This window comes from Cyclospora cayetanensis, unplaced genomic scaffold, assembly GCF_002999335.1.
Source record: "Cyclospora cayetanensis isolate NF1_C8 unplaced genomic scaffold, CcayRef3 CcayRef3_contig_104, whole genome shotgun sequence".
Lineage (NCBI taxonomy): Eukaryota > Apicomplexa > Conoidasida > Eucoccidiorida > Eimeriidae > Cyclospora > Cyclospora cayetanensis.
In genome coordinates, this window is record NW_020312042.1 from 432 (window position 1) to 18,913 (window position 18,482).

General features: G+C 50.2%; 2 protein-coding genes across 2 annotated transcripts; one reads left to right on the plus strand and one right to left on the minus strand.

Moving 5' to 3' along the window:
• Positions 1 to 3,392: 3,392 nt before the first annotated feature.
• Positions 3,393 to 5,845, plus strand: LOC34623981 (U-box domain-containing protein 15). Its single transcript, XM_026338563.1, has 8 exons — positions 3,393 to 3,422; positions 3,603 to 3,675; positions 3,866 to 3,951; positions 4,199 to 4,298; positions 4,635 to 4,708; positions 5,174 to 5,228; positions 5,405 to 5,530; positions 5,775 to 5,845. The coding sequence occupies exons 1-8, from the start codon at positions 3,393 to 3,395 to the stop codon at positions 5,843 to 5,845; spliced, it is 615 nt and encodes a 204-aa protein (XP_026194348.1).
• A 2,067-nt stretch (positions 5,846 to 7,912) lies between these two features.
• Positions 7,913 to 12,091, minus strand: LOC34623982. Its single transcript, XM_026338440.1, has one exon. The coding sequence runs from the start codon at positions 12,089 to 12,091 to the stop codon at positions 7,913 to 7,915; it is 4,179 nt and encodes a 1,392-aa protein (XP_026194225.1).
• Positions 12,092 to 18,482: the final 6,391 nt, after the last annotated feature.

The following is an 18,482-nucleotide window of genomic DNA, read 5'->3' on the forward strand; positions in this document are numbered from 1 at the left end:
TTCTTTGCTCGCCAATCAGCCTGGTTCCGTTGAACGCAGCCTGGTCAATCAAGTTTTCTTGCTCGTTGAACACGCTTGAAGTTTAGGGCTATCTGACCCTATCTCCCAAGATAGAAACAGGTGCGCTATTGGGGGGTTGTCTGGGGCTTCCTAGTAAAAAGAATTTCCTCTGGCCTTTTTGTCCACCTTAAACTCTATACGAGAGCTAGTCGACATAACTGCAAAGTTTATAGGCTCTAATACCCGACCCAGCAATTTTTTATCGGCGAAGGACACGAAAGCTGTGCTGAGTGTTCCTGCGGCCTCAAGTAACCCATCATTTGCAGAAACCCCACTTATTGGCGATCTAATGACTGCGGATCTGCCCATTATTACATCTAGTGGCATGGCACTTTGTGTTAACTCAAAATAAACCAGTGCCGAGGCCGAAAGTTCATCTGAAATGTAGCTTTGCAAGCCAGCATTCCATTTTTCTCGTCATACCGATTTACCGATACTTTCCTTGATGCAGCTTTCCCAATTGTCGGGCGCCTTGTTGCTGAGCTGCTGTCGGTATCAACCGGTACATGACAGCTTTTCAAGTGCTTGCGCTGCAGTAAGCCCTGCAGCCAGAAGACTCCTTATACATTAATAGACCCACTGTCAAAGTGCTTCTCTCTCCAACAAACATACCGCGAAGAGAGCTCGTTTCTTATCATCACGAAGGTACAGTTTGCGGTAAAGTTCCAAACTGCTGTGGAATCTTCTACTAGCTGCTCACCCTTATGGCCATTATACTTTTTCTGGTCGACATCACTTCATCGATGCATTCATAAACGCTTTACTGGCTAAAAAGTCATACCGTTTGCCAAGCTGTAGAGCTGCTGAGTTCGCACAAACTTACAGAGGGTCCTGTGCCGCACCAACAGTCGTTGTCTCACCGTTATATTCCATCGCCAGGGGCTTTCCGCCCCAGATTGGCCTGTTGCTACAGCGAATCAAAATATCGAAGTAGCAAATAAGTGGAGCAACATTATACAGCTGTTGCAGGGATACAGGAAAAACCACTGCTTTCCCAGCCGTTGTATGAACAAGGAAGTTCTAGTTGCATCGAACAGTGCCATGCGTTGGTAGACACTTGACTCACTACAAAAACGAGCGCAATAAAAAGCAGTTGAGTCCCTTTTTTAAAAATCAAGCACTTTTCCTTTTCTACGCCTCTGAAGGCTTCGACATGAGCAGACAGGGACAGCTAGGGTGCTCGTGATTGCACCCACTAGGCACTAAGTGCCGTCAAGGGTAGTAACACATCGGGTGTACCGCGCAGGTACAGAGCATTGCGCCTTATATCACCCAGCCAACAGTACTTTGCAATAATAAGCCATGTAAGTAAACAAACCACTAGTCAATTCTACACGAATTCTTGGCTAATCACGACTAGTGCAGTGTGACTACCAAGGTGTAGCTTAGCCCGCTGCAGCAGGCAATGAGTCGAGGAACCTCATCAGAGCAAAGACTAACATATTTCCATGATGTAGTGATGCTGCTAAATTAGCTGTGGGGCCCTCATGGAGGTCCTAGAGTGGCAGCTCACCAAAAAAGGGATCTGACGTTGCAGAATACAAAGTTCGTTAGATGAGTGTTCGTGCTCAAGAATGCGTTTTCACCTGCGGTGCTGAGGATTGTAATGTGATCAGGAACCCACAGCCTTTCATTAAATTGTGAAGACGAAACTGGAAGCTGTGAAAAGTTTAGTTTTTTCTTTTAAGTTCTCAAATGCATCTTTCAGTGAAGAGACAAATTGGTTGTGCACCACCACAAAGCCACCTGATTGATCGTCGCCAACCTCACACGCACTTCTGTGAACCGCAAGGACGTTGCCTTAGCCACTATTTGGCACTCATTTTTACTGAAAGATGCCCGAGAGAGTATCTAAAGCTGCAAAGCGGAGACAGCACCAGATGACGTACACACGCAGGAGCGTATGCACGAAGCTTGCATTGCAGATTTGTATTCAAGCGCGAGATCAGATATGGTGTTGTTGAACTCAAAGCAAATTCTTGAGCCGATTCAATGAAAATAGTGAGAAATTAGCACATTGACCAGTGAGTGCCCATCCGCGACGCGCAACACGACCACTGATGTAAATGATGAAGATACAGCGAAAATAGCATGCCAGTCGCCCGAAGTTCTGCTGTTCTTAATCCAATAATACCAATGCACACACGTAAATACAAATAGGTGAATATATCGAAGTGTTGCATAACTTAAGCCCTGCTGACCCATGGCTGGTCGGCCCGATACATTAACGACCGCGGTTTGGACCGCTGCCCTTTTCCCTTCTATTCTCTCTTATTTTGCGCTCATATTTGCATCTTATTTTCTCTTTGTTGACAACTTTAGCAGAGACCTTTCTGCTTTATGGCCGAGGCAGCAGAAGCTGTAACAGCAACCGCTCGACTGCCCGTCGGCACCCACTCGCTTCCCGTCATCCGCTACCACGGGGGGCATTTCACGCTTTTGTTTGGACTTCGAGGCTCAGTGGGGCAATCCCCTTTACTTTTTCGTTTAGTTGAGGAGGCTTCAGTGTGTGCTGAGGAGAGCAACAGGGTGCGGGGCTCATGGCTTCTCCGTAACATCGATCCTTTACTGCCCAGCCTCAACGGTGGAATCGCATCACTTCATGGATTCAGTTCCTCTTCTAGGCGCCATCAGACTCCATATACATCACAGAGGGCAGCATATACCTCGTACACCACGAAGAGTCATTGCTCCTTCCAGGCCACCCGAGAACTAGGGGGCCCCTATCTGATCTGGAGTGAACAGTCATCTCCATTCACATTAACGTTCACTACCACCAGCACCCAGCTGGGTTGCTACAAGGGCATAGCGAAGCTTTTAGAGGTTCTCAAGTAGCTCCTTTCACTTGAGGAACAGCTGGGCTCGTAGCTAAATAATTCTTTTCTAAAAGGCAGCTGGGAAAGCCACCCAGAGAAAGTGGCACAAGGGCAGCATCACGTGGTACGATGCTGCCGGGCTGCCCCAAGGAACTGCAAACTCAGGTAAGACTGTCGTCATTTCGAGAAAATATTTTTCGGATGCTGCATCGGTTGTGATCCGCGGTTCCTCCTCTCAGCCCTCTTGCTTGGTAATTTACTTGTTCGTAGTGTCTCTCGCTTATATGGCTGTGGATTGCGTTGGTAAGCTTATTGCCGTCTCTACTTATTGCTTTTATTCTGCTTTATCATGCTCTATTTCCAGCTTCTAGTGTAACCCCGGATCGGTTGCCTTCATTATTTCATTAGCTTTGAGAGAGAGGCTTCTCAGCATGTAGAAAGACTGCTGTGTTCGTGGATTCTCTGATTGACGTTCTTTCCTGTCCTCAGGATCCGCGTAATCGTTGTTAGTCGATAATGGGGAACCAGTGCTGCGCCGGGAGGGATGTAAGATGGTTTCGTCAATGGCTGTAGTATAATGGACGAAAATTGCGTTGTTTTTTAAACATTTAAAGTTAAACTTGTGTTAAGGATATTAAAAGTATCACGAACGGCGACTGACCTTTTCTATGATCCTTGTTCATACTTTACGCGTATGTTTCTATCCTTACTATATCTGCTCTGCAGACTGCGTACAAGCGGAAAGCGCAGGAGAATGAATACGGTGGAAAGCTGAAAAACATGCTGTCTTTTGGAAGTGGTACATTCAAGATGCCTCGTCTTTTTCCAGCTTCCTATTGGCATACTTCTCGGTTTCATAAGAAGCAGATATAAGGGGAAGCAGAATTGAAGAATAGCTGCTTGTCTCGTTCTTAACTCAAAAAAACAACAGCAGCAGCGCATAGCGCAGGACATATGTATAAAGGTCTTGTTTTGCGTTGTGTGTTTAGTAGGGGACGATGTGGTACGATTCGACAGGGCATATGACAACAACGATATTCCAGAGTTTGTTCGCCTCTGCAATTCGACTTGCGAGGTATCACTTCGTCTATTCACACACCATGCGTTCTATCACCGATATTGGCTACTTTGATGCTTCCACTGTTCTTCGGTATTGCATTTGTGCACCCTTTTCGTTGTTTTTTTCGGCGCTACTGCAAAATGTCCCGTCATTCCTGCTAATTGTTTGCGGTTGGGTTTGTGGCTCATTCAGTATCGTAGGTTATCCGACTTTCTTAATTTGACGTCCCTCCTGCGTAATTATGTCTGCTGTGTTTCTTCAGATTGAAAAGCTAGAGGAGCGAATGCACCCGTGGGCCGCAGACCCCGAGACCATTGGAGCCCTCGCCGCTACTCAGCTTGCCATCTTCGCCTCTCGCGAACGTATGAACGAACAAGCACACACAATACAGGCTTTATGAGCCGAAGCAAGCTGCGACTTCATAAACACGGGAACAACCTAAGAATGTTTGAGTCATAATCTTATGTATGCGTAGCCAGTTTAGGTACACACGGTTTCTGCACGTCTCAAATAGCATATGAAGGGTCGTAAGACGATTGGCTTGATTAAAGTGAAACAGTAGGAGTTTGGACTGCTGTGTCAACATAGAGACGTTGGAGTGCTCCGTGCAATTCGAAGGGCTCAAAATATTTGGACAGTTCAGGCTCGTTGGCGTTTCTTTTTCATCTAGAAATTCCTGGCGTTTGTTTGCGTTGTAGAGGAGCCACAACTGAAGGACGAAATTCGAGAAGCAGGCGGAATCGAAGTGCTTGTCAAGCTCCTTGCGTCCAAGGTGCATATTTGAGTAATTGTGTAGTGCATGCTAGCATTCTTTCAGGCAAAGCATTCAGAAGTGTAAACGGCTTTGCAGCTTGGAGAGAACGTTACACGCCAGTATGCATGAGCAAACTGGAAAGCATGCAGAGAGTACTTTAATATATTTTCTCTTGTCTAGCAATTGACGTTCCTAGGGCGTTCAGGTGCCCAACTAGCCCTGAACATAACTATTGTGTATGGCTATAAATGAGAAGTGCAGCCAAGGACTTAAATTATGTGTCTCAAACGAGTGGCTCAGCAGTAGCCATTTCTTTAATTTCGTATGCATGACGTAAAGCGCGTGAAATGCCATCCCCCGTGATGCTGCTGACTTTTTTCGTGGATCAAACAGACCGAGCTTTACAATACTCACTTTCCGGCTATTTTTAAATCTGGAGCCTGTTTTGTATCGTCTACTTTGCTTTTTGTGCTTGTGCCTTAGGAGTTGGACAGAAAACATTCAGCAGTGGTCGCGCTTTCCTTTCTCTCAGTGGATAGTAAGCCCTACCTCCGTAGCTCCGCTTTGATATAACGTGACATCCATACTAGCACAACCTGCGGCACTGCCTCTACCCATTATGGCTCCTTTCGAAAGGGGAACCATAAAGCAGCTTTCCTGCTCAGTTTTGCGTTAAGATATCGTCTGCTGTATCTTTGCGTGTCAATCTTTTAGATCCCCAGAATTGCATTGCAATGTTCAATGCGGGGGCGATGCCCTACTTAATCCAGGGAATGAAGTCTGACATTGAGGGAATGCGCGCAGCTTGCGCACAAACGGCACGCAACATTTACGTACTCGGTAAACGCAAACCCTGAACCCCAAACTGGATGACAAATCTACGCACAGAAATATCCAGCAGGTTTTTTGCTTAATTCACATTTCAGGGCTAGGCGTTCGTCTTATAGTAATGGGAGGCAGCGCCGCTGCTTTAGATCATAGAGGGGATGGGGGACCATGTCCTTGACCGAAAGAATAACAGTATCACCAGTTCGTCAGAGGTTTAGTTAATGGAATTTACTGTGCATTCTGGTTCTGTCCGCAGATATCAAGTACCGCCGCACATTTATGAAAGGCGGAGGCATCGCACAGCTTGTGCGATTTCTCGAAATGTAAGATTCATGCGAATCTCCCGAGCAACAGTTATTGTGGTCACAACGCCTCATGTCTCTGCCCTACATACTCTGCTCAGCTAAAGAAGCACAATCGGCATAAGAAACAAAGCGCGCGTTCCGCTCGGGGGAACTCATTCATAGACGTTGGCCGGATTGTTCTGGTATCCGTTGTGCCAACATGTTCAGCCCCCCCAACGCCACCAATGTGTACACACAGCTGGAGGCAATATATCACTTGGAAGATTTGGTGGGGAACGAAAATGAAGAACTTCCGGAGTTCGTGCAGGCAGTCAAAGCTGCTGGAGCCATACCAAAACTCAAGAAACTTCAGGAGGTGAGCTCCGCCACATACTATCCACCGCTGCGCCTGCCCCTTAACCTCCATTGGCCTTTATGCTGTATGTGCCTTGTTTGTTTGCCTCCTTCCCTTTTTGGGAGCCAATGCCTAGTGGCATTGCTACACGGATGGCCCATGTTTGCCTTTTCTTCCCCTCCTGTGTGTGGGGAATGGCTTCAAGTATATACCAGTAGCGAAGTGGTGCCAGTAGAGTCACTAGAAAACAACTCAAAGCACCTGCAATCATCCTTCTCAGGTGTACTGTGCCTTATGGTTTGCCTTTCGCTGCTGCCGTACTTGTACGCTGCAGTCGCAGTGCCGCGACCAGGACGTGGTAGACGCCGCGAATCTGCTGCTGGCTCGCCTCGCAGACTAAATGTCTCCGGTACAAGAGAAACAAAGTTCGTGAGGATTCTTACAACAAAATGCGACAGATTCCTCCCGTGCCCCTGCAGCGTAGTGCAGCGCAACGAGTGTGCACCCTGCACCATGCAGGGGACGCCCTAGCCTGATGAGGACCATCGAATCAACCGCATCGCACCCTGCTGGGCGGTTGCTTGGGTCCTTTCCCAGCATATATTATTTACGGGGTGGCCTTCCTTTATCGAGCAAACAAAGCTGCTCCCTGTCCTTGCCTTTTGCCGTGAGCTTGCACCACGTGCACACTGGGACAGGGCTTGGCAACCGACGAAAAAGGACTCTTTCCCGCTCTTCCTCTGCCTCCTCTTTCTATAAGCTTGTAAATAGACTAATGAGGCATATTAATCGGCACGTTATCATAATAGTCAGCGCATAGGCGGACGAACAGTATATGATAAGATAGCTCTCTCACTCGGCAGACCAGACAAGTTGGTACAAGCAGTCCTTTCTCCTTGCGTCCTTTTTCCATAGCACTGCAGTGGAGTGACTAGCTTTATTGACGACCTTCTTGGTGCCGTGATCTACCGTAATACGATGGCCTCAGGACTTACGGGCTGTTGTACCCTTTCCCCTGTGCCCTCCTGTCTCTTGCCTCTGCCTCCGCTCTCTCTACGGATTCAGAAAACCCCTTCCAGTTAGTACAACCAAGAAAAGGTCTGAGATGTTCATAGAACTGGAACGTCAGCTACGAAATGAGCTTTCCCCTCCCTGTGTTGTCCTGTCGACTTTTACTGCACTGGTATTCACAAATGTGCCATCACACGAACTATGTCCTGTGCACAACCATACACATGGTTAGGTAATGCCCCCTGCATCGCACCGGGCCGACGGTTCTGTCTCGCCAAAACAAGACAAGCGATGGCAACAGGGATGAAAAGGAACGAAGACCCAGCAACCTTGCAACTTTGCCCTAGCTCAATTAAAAAAATACATATCTGACCAAGTACTGTATTGCGCAAATCATGTGCTGCCTACTGGCCAATGAGCTGTCTCGCACATAGGCCGTGCCTCGCCTTGGCTTTCACCGGCATCCACAAGCGCGAAGGATAAGAAATAAATCCGATATGCAAGAATGGGGAGCAACATAACTGCTGCAAAGAAAAAAAAGCCTGTTCGGTTCGCGGTTCAATCAAACCAAATATATCTATGCTAAGAGAAACAGATCATGCAACACGGGTTTCATGCCACAAGACCTCCATCCACTTCCTGTATTACGCAATTTGTAGTGCCAAACACGAGCAGTTTTTTCACTCGTGATTCTGTTGGCCAGCAAAGTGGTATCTGTGCTTTTCCCGCGAGTCGAACAGCACGTCAATGCATTGGCTGCTGCTGCTGCACCTGCTGCAAGTACTGCATGAGCTGGTCCTGAGTAACTTGCTGGCCGCTAGAAGAGTTAGAGATTGAACTCAAGAAGGATTGATAGTACTGCGTGTATAGCTGCGCCAACACTTGCGGGTCGACGGAGGCTCCTCTCTGTGCTGCCTGCTGCTGAAGCAGCTGTATCACATACCCAGGAACGGGCTCCTGCTGCTGATATTGCTGCTGCTGCGCAGCACTGAACTCGGAGTTCCCTCCTTGCGGAAGGGATGAGGAAGAATAAGCCGGAGGACATGGGCTTCCTCCAGCCTGATGCTGCAAGAATGTTTGGGGCACGCTGCCGAAGCCCTGCTGCTGCTGCAAGAATGTTTGGGGCACGCTGCCAAAGCCCTGCTGCTGCTGCATCATACCTGGACCGCCGGGGTTACTAAGCTGAGCATCGCGGTGCTGAGGAGAACATTGGTTACTAAATCCATTCATAGAGCCCCGAATTGCGCCTCCAGCTTGGAAATCGCTGCCACGAGAACATCCAAAAGCCTCACGTCCAGGGGCCCCCAAAGGTCTATCAGAGCCGCCCCACTCCGACTGAGAAGCTCCAGCGGAGTTGTTACACACAGCGCCTCCCCACTCTCCTCCGGATCTGCCAGCAGGCAAATGGGAATTCCATTCTCCACTGAAGCCACCATCCGCGTTCGGCCTACGGCGCTTGGACGTACCTGCGCACTCAGGTCCAGGGGGCCCTTGGTTCCAACCATCTGAGGCCCCCTGGGGCCTGCAACTTTCCCAGTTGTTGGTGCCCCAGGTCCCACCCTCTGCGTTGTCCTTGGGCATCTGAAAAGCGTGTCCGCCTGCTAAAGCTCCCTGAACACAAGGCGTCCAGCCCTGTGGATTGTGGGCTCTCCATGAGCCCCCCGCAGAAGGCGTCGGTGTTTGCTGTCGGACCGCGTCATAGAAGTCTCGAGGGGGCCCCTGCCGAGATGCTCGAGCCCCCGGGTCTTTGCTCCTCTCATCAAATTGGCGGGGGCCATCCTGTGGATACCCCGGGCGAAACTCAGGAACTCCTGGCACCGGGAAGTGCGGAGGTATCACTTGCGGCTCAGGGCCTTTCCATGCCCCTGCATTCTTGGAAGGGGGAGGAGGGGGAGGTGGTTCTCTCCACTGGCCTCCCCCCCCGAAGAAGGGAGGGGGCGGGGGCGCTACTGGCTTGCCTCCACAATCAGCGGCCGGTCCTCCGAACCGGCCGTTTCCGCGCATAAAAGGAGGAATGACATCCACATCCACGGAACCCCTCTTGCGAAAACCTCCAGGCCCCATCCACGGATGAGGCGGCGGAATAGGGCCCCCAAATCCTGGGGGGGGGAATGGAGCTCCAAAGGGCAGTGGGAGCGGTGGAGGCCCCCGCTTGGGTCTGGGGGGATGCTGGACGGACCAGTTGAGCGCGACGGCATCGAGCTCTTTCCCTCGTGCGAGGATATACGGCAGGAAGTCTAAAGTGAAGGCCTGAAGGGGCTGCTTGCGGAGCGAGACAAGTTCGGACGCTACGAGAGTTTCGAACGAAAAAGGATCTGCCGCCTGCACATACAAGATGTAGTGATACGCCAAAGGTTTCTCCATGGGCTGTGGGGCAACTGCATCCTGCTGCGGTGCCTGTTCCTCCGCCTGCTCTGGCGGTTGTTGTACCGGTTCCCCCTCATCCTCTGCTTTCGGCCCACTCGTTCTGTTGGGGACTCCCACTCGTCTGCGACGCCTGAAACCTGTCTTCTTATTGGTCGCGGGATATCCCAGATGCTGATTGACATTGGACGATGCAAGGACGCGGTAATCGCACATACGGAGATTAGGATGCAAGTCTAGTAGGTACAATAGCAGCTCCTCAGGGGCCAACAAGGCATTGGAAAGAGGACCAAACAGAACCACACCGTTGTTGGGGACTTCTGATGGGACAACTGGCAGCTGTTTCATTTCATCCTCCGTCAAAAATACCTCCTTGGCGTCTTCAGCCGCCCCTGCTGCTGTTTGCTCTGTGACTGCACCCGGCGCTTCCTCTACCTTGACATCAGAAGATTCTCCCTTTGCCTCGCAGATGTTCCCCCCCTCTGCTTCTCCTGTCGCCTCTTCCTTCACTGCGGCGTCCTTTGACTCCTGTTGCTGCTGTTGCTTTTGCTCCCTCTGCTCCCTGTTCTGCGAAGCTTGCTTCGCCCTTATGAGCCTTTGCCTTTCCAACTCCCTGTAGGACGTGAGGCTCTTCTTAAAGCCACCTGATATGGGAATGGTCCTCCCAGTTTCTGTTGGTGCTGCCGCCGTGGCGACACGAACAAAACAGCTGCCCTTCTGCAATTCAACGCCATCAGCTGCTGCATTCTCTGCATATACTGGATGCAGCTCAGGGGCCGCAAGGGCCGCCCGCATAGCCTCAGAAACTCCCTCTTTCTCCAATTGCTGCAGGGCAGCGATGATCTCCTCCCGAGGAATCGCATGCCCCCTCGCTGCCTTAAAAACTCCCTGAGCTTCCGCTGCCGAGAGGCCCAACAACGCCATCAGCAGCGCGCATACCATGTATCCTGTCCTGTTCACTCCATGAGTGCAATGCGTTACGACTGTAAAACGCCAGCTGCATGTGCACGGGGTCACCTCCTTGGATGCCTCTTCCCTCGAGTTGCCCTTCTGCGGAGTCGCCGCCCCAGTCCCAGAATTGCACACGGCACAGTCCGCTGCAGCCGCCCAATGCTCAGCTACACGAATGCCTTGCATGGTGAGGAGAGACAAAAGCTTGAAATAGTTAAGGAGACTTTCGGGGGTGGGAACCTCTCCACCCCCTTGGCTCTTATGCCAAAACACGGGCAAACAATCCCGCCGGAGCAGCTGAGGCTCATAGTGACGCTCTGTAAGGCACAAATTTATGACTGACAGGATTCGCATACGGCCCTCGTCTATCAGACACTCAGAGCCGCATGTAGGCGGGCGACGAGCGGGGAGACTCTGCTCGGGCTGCTCTTGCTGCTGATCCTTTTCTGCAGAACTTTTCTCCTGCTGATCCTCCCGCTTGTCCTCTGCCGCCGTCGGCTTTGTGTGTGCTGCACCAGCAGCAAGGCGCGCGAACCTCCTGCTTAACCCAGCTCTGCGCCTTTGGGCCCCGTCAAACTGCTCCTGCAGCCCTATAGGCGAGAAGGGCCGGCAGTGTAGCAGTTGGGGGGCGAACGCGGTAGATAGGAAAGTTTTGCAGGGAAGCAAAAGAAGCTTTTCCACCATTAGAGGGTTTGGTGAAGCATATTCTTCCTGCTGCTGTGGGTCCTTCTCCGCTTCTCCAAAGGCCTCTTTCGCAGCTTTCTCCTCATCTGCATTGTTAGTGCCAACTAAGTCCAGCTCCCCTCGTGACTTCTTGTCCGCGGTGTCTCGAATATCAATAGCAGCTAAGAAATCAGAAAATGCTCCCCACTTCTCGGGCAGAGGACCCCCCGCAACGCGCCTGCAGGTGCACCCGACTGTGTCGTGAAGCCAGCTGCAATAGGCAGAACTCCTCCATGGGCCCCCGCAGACCCCATTGAGAGATGTTCTCGGTATACACTCAAGAAGTGGGGAAGAGCTCCATGGCATATGTTGTCGCTTCACTGAAGGGTGGCGTGGGCCTGCTGCCCCCGCCTCGCCTGGCTTCGCATTGAGAGGAGCCTTCTTCTCCGCCTGCGCTTCCTTGAGCGCTTCTTCATTCACCTTTTCTTTCTCACCGTCTTCATGAGCATTTTCTCTGGATTCCTGATACTCCACGGGAGCCTCTGGCTGCTTCCCGTCTTCGTCCATTGGCAAAAGCGGCTCGCCTTCCTCTTCGCAAGCCTCTCGTTCAAGTTCCTGTACAGCTGTCCCCGCTGACGGCTCGGAGCTCACCATATGCGACTCCGCTGCAGCCTCGAAGTTTTTTGTAGAATCGTTCTGCTGCTGTTCATCCTCTGCTGGAACCTCGGCAGTCTCGGACCGTTCGGGCTTGTCTGCTTTGTCCTGCGCAGACCTGCTTTCCTTGGACTTGCTGCTAGAGGTCTTTCCCTTTGTAGACTTGGCCTTTGTGGAAGAAGATGAACGCTTCTTGGTGGCGGTCTTAGACACCTTCCTCTTTTTCTTGTCGGCTGAGGGAGCGGCCTCCGCCCCCGGGGCAGAAGGCACGGAAGCTGACTCTTCGGTCATCGTGCAGCGCAAATAGTCGCAATACTCCAGAAAGGTATTTGATAGTTAAGAAGAGGGAAAACGGAAGGGGCCACGCCTTGTGCTCAGGGGAAGGACTAAGCTGGCGGGGCCACGGGATGCGGTGCGTCGGGGAGGTGAACCAGCGAACACTCCCTGATATCTGGGAGTGTGGAAAGTAAATAAACCAGGAGCCAAAGTGGCCAAGCATTCTAGAAAATGAGCAGGGAGTGGCGTTGTTACTGCGTGCAGGGGCAACCCCCAACAAGCGGCTCCTCGGGACTGGGAGCTCGACACAGCACGCGTGCGACCTTTGAACTCGGAGGATAATGGGCACGTAACCGTGCCCCCACCAGTTCTTTACTGTTTACCATTGTGCCGATTTCATCATAATATATTCTCAAAAGAGGGGCTGATACGCTGGAGTTACAGTGCTGCTTCTGTGTCGTGGGCAGTTCTCAGTGGCTCGCCTTGCTTTGCTACAAAGAGGCAAGCCCGTAGCGTAAGCCTCTCTAATTTTAACGATAAAAATGCACTCATTTGCTTTATGAATCTGGAGCATCAATGAGGGAGAGCAGTTCGCGTTTGTTGATTAGCTCCCTGGCAACGAGGCCTGTTGCTGTAATACTTTGTTACAGACCCCAAGCCTTAAAAGCTCCAAAAGGCATTCAGAAAAACAGATATCACCAGCTTGTATGCGTTTTTGCGTTATTTTAGAAAGTAACTATGCAGGTCCTAATTTAAATTGAACAAAGTAGTTCAGCTGAGCACCGCAGAGCTGGTGGCCTGCGATCTGAGTAGGGGAAGCTGCGCTCAAACAATAATGATCGTGAACGGTGCTGAAAAATAGGGCCAATCCTCTTTCTGAATAATTCAATCACAGTGCTTATTAAGCGAGTAACTCTTTCGCCGAATTTCAAACATTATGTGTCAGCTTTCTGGAGCTTTTGGTAGAGGTGTGTGCTCATCGACCATCTATCACCTTTCGCCTTTATTTTCTTTGAAGTTTTGAGAGGTCCCAAGGCATGGAGAGTTTCCAGAATATTGACATATGAAGATTGTACTAGCTTATGCCAGTATAATCCCTATTTGGCCGCACTATTGATGTTGTCCAGTTTAAGAGACTCTCGTGTGGCAAGGACCGTACACAGCTTTCCCATAGCACTCAGCTGCAGCGCTGTTGAGAGTATTGCGTGCACGTCATCAGCCTGCCGCGTAATCGATCAGGCTCACAGTACAAAATCATTCGCAACTTGTTTGAACCATCTCCAAAAGTGCTGGGTTTAGCAGCATATTCTGACGCCTGCTGTCTCCGTGCTTTTCAACAGTGCAGGGTAATAGTGTAGACGAGGTCTGTCTAGCGACTGCGTACACGTGAGCGTAGGTACCACTGCTCTGGTGAGGCAGTGCTCCACATTGCTGGGTATGTGTGATGCATGGGTCGCACAGCTGCACAATGCACTATGGGGTGCCTGCTCTACTGCAGGCTCGTCCAGATCACTTGCTTACCTTGAACACCATCCCAGAGCTCCACTAGAGTATCCCGATACCAAGCGCCAGAAACAGCTTGAAATAAAAGCTGCGTTCTCTCCTTAAGCCACAGAGGTAGCGGCCTCGAGGAAGGAGGGCTAAGTTGCTCTTAGACAAGTTCGACTCCCTCGGGAATATTTAAATAATAATTAATAACATCGGACTTCTTGGCTTGTCTGCCCGCATCTCCAACATGTTGCAGAATACTATTTGAGTGATTCAGCAAGTCATAAGGCTGTGCGAGTTTATAGCAGATGCTTTGTGCAACTTGCTGTGCATGCTCAGAGCGATTAGAGGGTGCAGCTACGCGCAGCCTTTTATCCCTGTTCACTCATGTCAGGACTTGTGAAAGGGACCAGCAGGGGAAAAGGAGCTCCTTTAAGGATCATTTATGACTCCTATGAACTTTGAATTGAGTCTAGAGGTGAATGCCCCTCTATGGAAGCCTTTCAAAAAGCGTTAGAATTGCTAGCACTGTATTGTAGCTACCTGATCATCCACTGGTCTTAGATGCATCGGGCTCTCAAGTTCCTTAATTGCTACTCTAGCTCCGATCACGGCATTTGGTGATTCAGCAGCCTGATACTTTGACGACGCTGGGGGGAAACCCCTCTGGGGATGAATTTGGACGTTGATCCAAGTCCTATTGGGGCGACTTGCACCAATTTAGAAGCTCAGGTGAATGCACTAGCGTTACAGCTTGTATGGATTTATTAGCTATAGGGTGATAAGATGCTTTTGGATGTGTTGATGAGCTGTACAAGCTAGAAGCACGACAGCAGGCAGGTTGCGCAAGTACACGGAACCTCCACCAACCGGTTGGAAATCTACCCCACCCTGTACCCCACAGAAGGAAAAGACGAGTGTTCTTTGCTCTGCATGCTTATTGGAAAAAACTGCCTAATTGGCAGCTCCTTGCATGCAGAGGAATTAGTCTGCCTGCAGAGATTACTACAATTCAAGGCTCCATACATGCCCTGACTCACCGGTATTTGCTGCGATAGCACTACAGCAAGCCTTGTAAGAATTGAGAAGGCTGGTTCAGGGGACTTTGTTGACCAACCAGAGTACCGAAAATGTGACCCTGCGAGTCTCAAAAGCCGTATCTTTGACGAAGCGGCTGCCTTCTCAGTAGTTTTGCTCAGGTCTCCGTGAGGGGTCACGTCAGGTGGTCGTAGAATAGGCAGTCACTCAGCAAATGTACAGCCGACCAGTACGGCTTCCACATATGATGGACAACTTCAGGTTTAAAGAGCAAGTGAGTACAGCTCTTACGTCTTCGGCTAGGAAAGGCGAGCCGAAAGAGGACTTCGCATTTATAGATGTCGGGGCTGTGGCATACTACCTTACCCTCTAGTCTAAAATACACCTACCATAAAAGGAAGAGCAGACGCGCTTTCCTCATCAGCCCCACACAGCCCCCAACAACTCTCCTGCTTCTGCTGTGGGACACTGGGCGATGTACTCTGGAACTTCACACATACGCAAAAACCAAAACCATTAAAGCGAGACAGAATCCAGTGAAATCAGGCTGCTCGCTAGACAAAAAATGCGGCTCCTGAGAACGGAAAGCCCCACAGGCCGTCGGGGGTGCAACGAGGGGGCTAAAGAAGAGAAAACCATACATGGTGACCCAACATGGGTCATACCTGCGCTGATGCTGGCTCACATTAATGGTCAAGGGCTTTGAGAGCTGCTTGACACTCCATAAGAAGTGGATCTGTAACCCCCGGAGACGGCGCAAAAGTGCGTTCCCTGCCCAGTCGTTCGCGCAGTCCCTAAGACCCAGGCTTGCTGACCGGCGGCAGGATGCAAGGACCAACAAGGATGCGGGAGCAAAATGGAACTTCACAATAGAATTCAGTCCTATCTGTGCGATCGTTGACTTATATATTTGACCTGTCTACCATGGCGAAATCCCACGCATGCCGTGGGTGACCCAATGGGACGCGCGTACGGCGGCAGCTGAGCGCTGTGGAGGTTGGTGTGACGGGCAACCCTACGAAAAACTACCTTGCTTTCTTCCCAACAGTGCCAAGCTCCTGTACAGTGATCTTGGTAGTACCTCAATACGGTGTGGCAGAGCCTTCTTGCGGGCTGGCCAGCAGAGCAGTGAGAGAAGGCTGTTCTGAGCATGCGTCCCACCTAAGTAGCCCTGCAACAGACTCCTCAATAAGCAATTAGGTTGATTGGCTAGGCGAGATCCTGTAGGAAGGCACAAATGCCAAGGGGGATTTTGCAACTTTGCAAAACAGACAAGCTCCCTGAAGGCTGGCCACTTGCTGGTCGCCAAGCTCACCTTATTGAGCTGATCGTTGGTTCCGCCCCAACCTAAACTCGACAAAATCGGAATTCCTTATTGTGCAAAGAGGAGAATGATTGAAGGCAGAGAAATTGTAGGAAAAATTAAATTGGAGAAATGAACCGGCATCTTTGGGCAAGCCCAATGTTGGTGTTGAAGAAGAACGGAAGGGGGGCACGTAAGTTAGCTTCAAGTCTTTGAGCCACATCAAGGTGAAGCACGAGTTCCTGCCGTGTAACATTAGCAAATCGCTCGACAAACTACAAAGAACAACCGTCCACTCACCATCTGACTTCATACACGCCCTCTTCCAAATCCCAATTCACCCGGATGACAGGCACGAAACGGTGTTCTAAATTGGCACTCGCAAATTCGGCTATAGCTGTATGTCGCTTGAACCTGTAGATGTTCCCGCTGAGCTGCAACAGTGAGCTACTGAGGAGATAAGTGAGCATAACAAGGAGGGGTGAATGGTTGTTTACATGGACAAAGTCTTAGTGATCACCTGACGGTTCAAGGGCACTCACTGGGGCTAAGGGGCGCGCTTCAGTTGTTGGGGGACAAGCAGTGCTACAAGAAGGCACACATGTGCGCAGGCTCGTGTGCAAGATCGTGCTTTTGGGACTCCGGGATTATGTTGCAGGAATCGACAGATCCGGCAAGAGTTCGGGCAACAAAGGAGTGGCGTTTTACGCACCCACAAAGAGGTTGCGAAGTTCTATGGGTTTGCATCTTACTACTCATATTCCATTTACTGGATTACTCTAAGTACTGCTTATATACTTATTTTACTAGAGAAAACGCAGTTCATGGACTATATATAGGAGGCCAATGTCGCCGCAAGCGCATTTGTCAACCGTATTGCAACTTCTCCGATGCTAGCATCCCCCCAATATGAGCGCGCCACTTCTTACTGCCAGACCAATTATTGTTGCATGCACAAATTGCTGCGTACGAGCTCTGAGAAGCTGTATCTATTGCAGAAAACGGAACTACATGCGGAATGGTGGGACAGTGAAAAATATCGGCACTTTATTTGAGCCTGATTTTGCTGCCCAAAGCAACCATAAGACTTCACTACACCTGATAAACAGCCTCCAGGACATGCATAATCCTATAATTGTTTGATGGCCTGGGTGCCTCCAACAGTACGATTTCACCATGAAGTGTACCTTGGACATTTCCAACTTGGACACTATCGCGATGTTGGGACACCCCCAAGAGACACAATCGTGCAGCACAACCGCTCGTGGTTGCGCCGTGATGCATGCTGCTAGCGACATTTCATTCGTCCAATGCTTTTGGCGCCGAAAATGGCGGATAGGTGAAGCGCTGGTACGTTGAGGGTGACGTGCTGTGATCACAACAAAAGTGGAACTCCGTCATTTGTACAAAGCACATCACCATGCTCTTTCGTGCCGTGTCGAATTTTGCACTAGACTACACCTAGCTTTGAAAGTTTTTATGGTGGCGTGGGGTGCTTCCCGCAGTGAAGCAGTATGACCTGTCATGCGCAAAGTGCAAGTAGCTGAAGCCACGCAATGCTCCTCATTCCAGCATTTTGCAAACTATTCGAACTCCTGGAGAGATATGAACTGCTGACTATCACCTTTATTGTTAGGTGATCAGACATCGAGAGGGCAGGATAGCACCTACGTCTTTGTCGGCAGACTCAGGAAGTATGCCCATGATGCCAGTTGCTCCAGCTCTCTCATGGCCCAGAAGTCACTCAACAATTCTAGCTTCGTGACTAGAAGCTCAGCGTTCCCATGAGTATAAAAACGGAAAAGTATACAAACTTCGAGCGTGTTTTTCCTCCATGACTGACCTCGCATTTAACACAAGGAGACCACTACGCACCATCCGAAGCCAAAAAAATAAATGCCCCAAACTCCACCCTTTTGCAGTATTATCCGACTCTATACCCTCAAAAATCCAAGTGCTTTGCTTGAGTTTCTTCCTTGTGCTGAGTGATTTTGTAATACAACGGTACACTAGTCTACTCGTTGCTCTCGCGCATCCCTGGTCTACACTGAGGAGCCCCTGCTCGATCCGCGCCAGGAAAAGGCGATCTGTAGTGAGCAGCCGCCCTTACAGTGAGGATTTCCACTAAACAACTTGGTAGTGCACGCAAATGCATGCGTAAGGCTTAAGGGGGTCACAAAATTAAGTATGATAAACGCCAGTCGGCTATGTTTCGAGCCTGGTGGTTTGGTCTATATGAATCAACAAGCTTTGCTAGTTGCACCAGATGGTGGACTGACGAGAGAGTTAAAGGTCAGGCGGTTGGCACCTTTTGCCATTGCCTCGCAGTCTACGCCCTCTCTTACTCTTTCGACTCCTTTTGAAGTTGATGACGCCACAAAACTATCATCATCAGCTTCTAAAGGAAATTCCACAACTCTTCAAGTTAATCGCGAGTTTCGTCGCTCAGACTAGTGACGGGCGTCGGGGCGGCAGATCCAGAGGGAGCAAGATAAGTGCTGGACTTTAGAACTACGGAGCCCTGAGGTCATATTAGACGGATGCTTTTATTCAAATGAGGCGACGAACGCCAACTCC